This window comes from Octopus sinensis, linkage group LG25, assembly GCF_006345805.1.
Source record: "Octopus sinensis linkage group LG25, ASM634580v1, whole genome shotgun sequence".
Taxonomy (NCBI): Eukaryota; Metazoa; Mollusca; class Cephalopoda; order Octopoda; family Octopodidae; genus Octopus; species Octopus sinensis.
The window spans coordinates 20,096,869-20,104,368 of record NC_043021.1 but is presented as its reverse complement, the minus strand read 5'-3'; the positions used below and the strand labels follow the sequence as shown (position 1 = coordinate 20,104,368).

The 7,500-nt window shown below is 42.4% G+C and overlaps 1 protein-coding gene across 2 annotated transcripts in view; it reads left to right on the top strand.

The window, feature by feature from the left end:
- Positions 1 to 7,500, top strand: part of LOC115224529 (protein FAM227B-like) — a 31,239-nt gene that overhangs the window by 22,465 nt on the left and 1,274 nt on the right. Inside the window, exons 10-11 of one of the 2 annotated variants that reach the window (XM_029795439.2) lie at positions 821 to 966; positions 6,087 to 6,285. In XM_029795439.2, the coding sequence (XP_029651299.1) occupies positions 821 to 966; positions 6,087 to 6,239 (299 nt within the window). In that variant the 3' untranslated portion in view covers positions 6,240 to 6,285. The remainder of the gene's footprint in view (positions 1 to 820; positions 967 to 6,086; positions 6,286 to 7,500) is intronic. The other variant, XM_036513373.1, reaches the window with a different exon arrangement.

Sequence of the window (7,500 nt, the reverse complement as noted above, 5' to 3'; positions counted from 1 at the left end):
CATCATTGAAGTTTCAAAGCCACAGTGAGTAGAAACTCACTTTGTGGTGAGCAGGAAATAAATAATGCTTATTTATTCACATTTTGAAAATACTGTGCATTATCTGTTTGACGGTAATTCTTCAGAGGAAGAATTCTCAAGAGTTTCAATCTGACACTCTAAGGGAATTGGACCCACCTAGCTAGTGATTCCTGTGTGTCCTTCCGCTGTTAATGAAATGCCACCTTCAGCAGGGATTGAACTTGAAACCTTTGGGTGAGCTATGAGATAATGCATGGAATTTGTAGTTGTGATACCAGTGCCGGTGGCACGTAAGAGAACCATCCGAACGTGAACGTAGCCAGCGCCGCATCGACTGACCTCTGTGCCAGTGGCACATAAAAAGCACCATCCGAGCATAGCCGTTTGCCAGCCTCGTCTGTCACCTGTGTTGGTGGCACGTAAAAAGCACCCACTACACTCACGGAGTGGTTGGCGTTAGGAAGGGCACCCAGCTGTAGAAACACTGCCAGCTCTGACTAGCCTGGTGCAGCCTTCGGGCTTCCCAGACCCCAGTTGAACCGTCCAACCCATGGAAAGCAGACGTTAAACGATGATGATGATGAATAAATAGACATTACATTTGACAATGTAATCTCAATATTAAAGGGTTAAACAAGTTCTGTGTAATTTGAGGGAGACTTGGCTGTTATTTCTAACAGATTGGCTGGCCATACAAAAGTTGTACCATTGTGGTTCATATGATGTAAGTCAAGATAAGATGTCTTGTTGAAATTGCTGGAAAAGAATTTTGTTGATCTCTGCTGCCATTTCTTTATAGCAGTTCCTGAACTAAACAGAGCAAAGTTGGACCACCATTTGACACTTACTTCCTATGTGGCCACCACAGGCGAAAATGTTTACACAAAACAATTGATCTCAATGAGTATTTGCCAAAGGAAAACTTCAAGAAACTTTCCTATCAAAGTAAGTATGGATTCTCAGCATAATTTATTACTACATTACGTTATTAGAAATAGGAGTCAAAGGTCACTTTATTTCACGTTGTTCCAGTTTGCTTAGCTGTAGAAATGAGTTGTGACATCACTGGTGCCAAGCTGTATCAGCCCCTTTGCCTTTCCCTTGGTTAACATCAGTGGTGTGGAGAGGGGAGGCTGGTATGCATGGGTGACTGGCAGAAACGTTAGCATTCCGGGCGAAATACTTAGCGGCATTTCGTGTCTTTACGTTCTGAGTTCAATTTCCGCCGAGGTCGACTTTGCTTTTCATCCTTTCAGGGTTGATAAAATAAGTAGCAGTTGAATACTGGGGTTGATGTAATCGACTTCTCTCCTCCCTCAAGCTTGCTGGCCTTGTGCCAAAATTTGAAATCTTTTGTTTTATATCATTAGGAATTGTTTTCTTTTATTCATTTCCGTCATTTGACTGTGGCCATGCTGGAGCACCGTCTTTAGTTGAGCAAATCAACCTCAGGGCTTATTCTTTGTAAGCCTGGTACTTATTCTATTGGTCTCTTTTGCCTAACTGTTAAGTTATGGGGATGTAAACACAGCAACATTGGTTGTCAAGCAATGATGGGGGGGACAAGCACAGACACAAATACATACATATATATATATGTATATATGTATATATATATATATATATATATATATATACACACGACGGGCTTCTTTCAGTTTCTGTCTACCAAATCTACTCACAGGGCTTTGGTTAGCTTAAGTTCATAGTAGAAGACACTTGCTCAAGGCACCATGCGGTGGGACTGAACCCAGAACCATGTGGTTGGGAAGCAAGTTTCGTACCACACAGCCACGTCTGTTAAAATATTTTGTGTATTTACTCTTTTACATGTTTCAGTCATTTGACTGTGGCCATGCTGGAGCACCGCCTTTAGTCAAGCAAATCAACCCTAAGACTTATTCTTTGTAAGCCTAGTACTTATTCTATCGGTCTCTTTTGCCGAACTGCTAAGTTATGGGGACGTAAACACAGCGTTGGTTGTCAAGCAATGTTGGGGGGACAAACACAAACATATACACACATACACTCTATATATATATACGAAGGGCTTCTTTCAGTTTCCTTTTACCAAATCCACTCACAAGGCTTTGGTCGGCCCAAGACTATAGTAGAAGACACTTGCCCAAGGTGCCATGCAGTGGGACTGAACCCAGAACCATGTGGTTGGGAAGCAAGCTTCTTATTTCTTTATTACCCACAAGTAGCTAAACATAGAGCGGACAAACAAGGACAGACAATGGGAGTAAGTTGATTACATCAACCCCAGTGCATAACTGGTACTTAATTTATTGACCCCGAAAGGATGAAAGGCAAAGTCAACCTCGGTGGAATTTGAACTCAGATAGACGAAATACTGCTAAGTATTTTGTCAGGCATGCTAACGATTCTGCCAGCTCGCTGCCTTGGGAAGCAAGCTTCTCACCACACAGCCACGTCTGTTAAAATATTTTGTGTATTGTAGAAATATAACCGATTTATTGTGCATAAATTTTAACAGCAAAATCTTATATGGACCCCTGTTGAGAATACACTAGTCTAGACTGGTGGTGACCCGAGAAAATCCATTCAGTCCTCCATGCTGTTAAATGGCTGGCAATACAAAGGATAATCATCATCATCATCGTTTAACGTCCATTTTCCATGCTAGCATGGGTTGGACGGTTCAACTGGGGTCTGGGAAGCCAGAAGGCTGCGGCAGGCCCAGTCTGATCTGGCAGTGTTTCTACAGCTGGATGCCCTTCCTAATGCCAACCACTCCGTGAGTGTAGTGGGTGCTTTTTACGTGACACCTGTACAGGTGCCAGACGAGGCTGGCAAACGGCCATGATCGGATGGTGCTTTTTACGTGCCACCGGCACGGGCCAGACGAGGCTGGTAACGGCCACGTTCGGATGGTGCTTTTTACGTTCCACTGGCACGGAGGCCAGTAAGGGCGGCGCTGGTAACAGCCATGTTTAGATGATTCTCTTACGTGCCACTGGCACTGGTATCACAACTACAAATTCCATTGATGTTGATCGATTTCGATTTTGATTTTCACTTGCCTCAACAGGTCTTCACAAGTAGGGCGCATAAGTGGGTTGGCTACATCCCAGGTAGAGGCCACGGGTTATGGTCTCACTTGTCCTGCCGGGTCTTCCATGATATAAAATGGTTATGCTGAAGATTCATGACAGATTTTGTTCCATGTAGTTGATGATAATGTAGTGCAACAAGGGGTGAGGAAACTGGCAGAAAGGGCCAATTTGAAGCTGTTGTTGCAGTTGCTAAACTTTCTTCTTTTTAACTGCTTGTTTGGGGAGTGAAGGAAGACTAGTCTCTCTTGACTTTCTTTTTAGGGCTGTTGAAACTTGGAGCAAGTCTTTTCAAACCAAAGACCTGACCTAAAAGCCTGCAACAAAGTGGACTCCACTAAAGGCAACGTAAGTATAAGGAGGGAGTGTCAAACCAGGCAACGATGAAGCCACCAATCACTTTTGCGAAATTTGATCTCAGAAGAAATACGAAAAGGCATCCTGTTCAATGCTCTAACAGGCCACTTTTTTTAGACCCGGAAGGTTATTTATAGATCCCAGGAGAATCAAAGCAAAGTTGATCATGGCAGGATCCGAATGCAATGAGTCAAAATATTTTATTCACTGCTTCTATGTAGAGATTATGCGGTTAGGTAGCCACTAAGCAGTTCAAATAACGTCACTGGCCAAGGTACATAACTCTTGATCGAACAATAGACTGTCTGTCTTTGGTCAGTACGTGTAGAGTTGTCTCCCTTGACATGGCGAAAGCACTTATCATTGGGTTTGTGTTCGTACATTTAAGCTATACTCTTTTGTTTCAGTCATTTGACTGCGGCCATGCTGGAGCACCGCCTTTAGTCGAGCAAATCGACCCCGGGACTTATTCTTTTGTAAGCCTAGTGCGTATTCTATTGGTCTCTTTTGCCGAACCGCTAAGTGACGGGGACGTAAACACACCAGCATCGGTTGTCAAGCAATGCTAGGGGGACAAACACAGACACACACGACAGGCTTCTTTCAGTTTCCGTCTACCAAATCCATTCACAAGGCATTGGTCGGCCCGGGGCTATAGCAGAAGACACTTGCCCAAGGTGCCACGCTGTGCGACAACCCGGAACCATGTGGTTGGTAAACAAGCTACTTACCACACAGCCACTCCTGCGCTATGTTGACGCTAGTTTATTTTGTAACCCTAAATAAGATTATACACAACTCTGCTTGCCATAATTTCCCTCACAGACACAAAACCTGTCTGCAAAAGGTATCAGTTACAAAATCAAAATATGAGGTGGCTGTTGCAGCGTGTCACTGGCCATTCTCTACGGCAACATCTTCGTAATCGTGTCCACGAGGCACGGCCGAACATGCCATTTGGCCTGGAGTGTACAAACCTGTTACTCCCTCCCCGCCCCCATCTTCTGCTTACCCCACACCCATTTTCTGTTTCATCCCTTGGTAAGTTAGTAACGGGGGTTTTTTTTTTTTTTTCGATAATTTTATCATACTTTTAATGTTTTTTCCTTTTCCAAAAAATATGTCTAATAAATTTCACTTCTTCAACCTAAATTGATCATCAAAATAATTGCTAGTATCCCCCTCCCCCAATAACGCACTCTATGCCAGCTGTGGATAATCTGTGGCTCACAAGACTTTCTGAATGGCGTGCCAACGGAAAATTTACCTTGAATTTCTTTTAGTACTGCGGCCCACCTATGATGTACCATGACTCGTAGCACACTCCTCAAGAAAGACTGGCTCTGCCTTATTTTTATGCGCAGGAGTGGCTGTGTGGTAAGTAGCTTGCTAACCAGCCACATGGTTCCGGGTTCAGTCCCACTGCGTGGCATCTTGGGCAAGTGTCTTCTGCTATAGCCTCGGGCCGACCATGCCTTGTGAGTGGATTTGGTAGACGGAAACTGAAAGAAGCCTGTCGTATATATGTATATATATATATGTATCTGTGTGTATATGTTTGTGTGTCTGTGTTTGTCCCCTCTAGCATTGCTTGACAACCGATGCTGGTGTGTTTACGTCCCCGTCAATTAGCGGTTTGGCAAAAGAGATCAATAGAATAAGTACTGAGCTTACAAAGAATAAGTCCCGGGGTCGATTTGCTTGACTAAAAGGCAGTGCTCCAGCATGGCCGCAGTCAAATGACTGAAACAAGTAAAAGAATACAAGAAACAGAAAAAAGAAAGATAAAGCAGAGAAAAAAAGGCCTGCTTCCAAAACACTGTTATAATAATAATAATAATAATAAATGAAATTATTGTATACAGTGCTCAGGTGCACCACAACTTGTCAGAAAGTGCATTAAAGTACATGCAGTAGTGTAGAAATGTCTGGGTGTATGGAGGGGAGAAAAATCAAGTGTAGTGTTGGCGAATCTCAGGAAGCATGGAAGTCTTGAAGAAGCAGTGCTCCGACAACTAACAACCGATGTCGGGCAGTTTGTTCCACGCTTCAGCAACTCTCAGCGTGAAAAATGTTTCCTGAAGTCATGGGAGCTGTGCTGTTTTCTTACTTTGTAAATATGTCCACGGGTGTTAGATGGTGGAGTTTGAAGAGGTGCTCAGAGTTATTGTTTGTGCGATGGTTGATAATTTTATGGGTGTCTGCCAAGTCAGCTGCCAGACGTCGGAGTTTCAATGTGTCCATGCCCAGGGAGGTAAGGCGTTCAGGATATGGCAAATGCCTGATGGAGGGTATTCTTTTGGTTGCACGTCGCTGAACAGCTTCCAGACGATTGATGTCCTGGGCAAGATAGGGGCTCCAGACCGGCGATGCAAACACCAGGTGAGGTCTTACCATAGCTATATACAGCCACAGACAGATAGCCCGAGAGCGGCTCACAAAGGATTTGGTGAATGATGCCAAGACACCCTCAGCCTTCTTGACAATTTTAGCAATGTGTTTTGTCCAACGCAATTCGCTGTCGACAATAACACCCAGGTCACGTTCACTTGAAGACTTTTTGAGACTCTAATATTTGTTTGTTCTAAGTGAATTTAGCAATTCTGAAATGTTCCCTCTCTCCAATTTCAGTGGCTTCCTCAACAAGAAACTCCAGAGAAAACGGGAACCATTGGGAGATCCATCTTTAATACAACAAGCTGTTGTCCACTGGTCGATCATTTCCTTCGATCTAAAGACGCATTGATTCAGGTTGGTGGGAAGCATTTTGTTCAGAGAAGCTAAACGATAACGAACTGAGCAAAGACATTTCTCTAAAGACACTGCACTATTAATAGACCTTAGCTAGGCACTGTACTAGTTTAGACAAATATATCTTACCAACCACGGCGGCGAGCTGGCAGAAACGTTAGCACGCTGGGCGAAATGCTTAGCGTATTTCGTCTGCCGTTACGTTCTGAGTTCAAATTCCGCCGAGGTCCACTTTGCCTTTCATCCTTTCGGGGTCGATAAATTAAGTACCAGTTACGCACTGGGGTCGATGTAATCGACTTAATCCCTTTGTCTGTCCTTCTTTGTCTCCTCTGTGTTTAGCCCCTTGTGGGTAATAAAGAAATAGGTATTTCGTCTGCCGTTACGTTCTGAGTTCAAATTCTGCCGAGGTCGACTTTGCCTTTCATCCTTTCGGGGTCGATAAATTAAGTACCAGTTACGCACTGGGGTCGATGTAATCGACTTAATCCCTTTGTCTGTCCTTGTTTGTCCCCTCTGTGTTTAGCCCCTTGTGGGTAGTAAAGAAATATATATCTTACCAACCATAGGCACATGACATGAAATTTCAGGAAAGAGGGCTAGTTGCTGACCACAATCCCTGTGTTCAACAAGTATTTATTTTATTGACCATGAAAGGTAATATTGAACTCACAATGTAAAGCATTTTCTCCAGCATGCTAATGATTCTGCCAGCTCACTGCCTTTATTATAATAATAATAATTAATAATAATAATAATGGTTTCAAATTTTGGATTTTTACCTATTTTAAAAAATAATTTTTTGTAACTAAACACTTTGAAACTTCGGACACTGGTAGAATGTGTCATATAAAACATCTTTTACTCTTAGTGTTGTTGAGAAAAGTTTCTATTTACGAAGTTATTTCATGTTAAAATTCTCGTATTTCGGTAATTTCAACCAATCAATGACGTATATTCAGCTGAATAAAATTACTGCCATTGTTTGTGAACAACAACTTCCAAAATAGGACAACTCTAATGTGAAATAACTTCGTAAATATAAACTTTTCTCAAAAACGCTAAAAGTAAAAGATGTTTTATACGACACATTCTACCAGTATACGAAGTTTGAAAGTGTTTAGTTACAAAAAATTATTTTCTAAATCTGCCGGTCAAACGGTAAAGATCTTTTTTTTTCTTTTGTCTTCTACAACTGTTAAAATTTCTGAGAGTCAAAGTGAATCGTAAAAGCTATTAACTCTTTAGCATTCAAATTACTCTAATTTGCATTGTTAGGAATTAATTATGCATT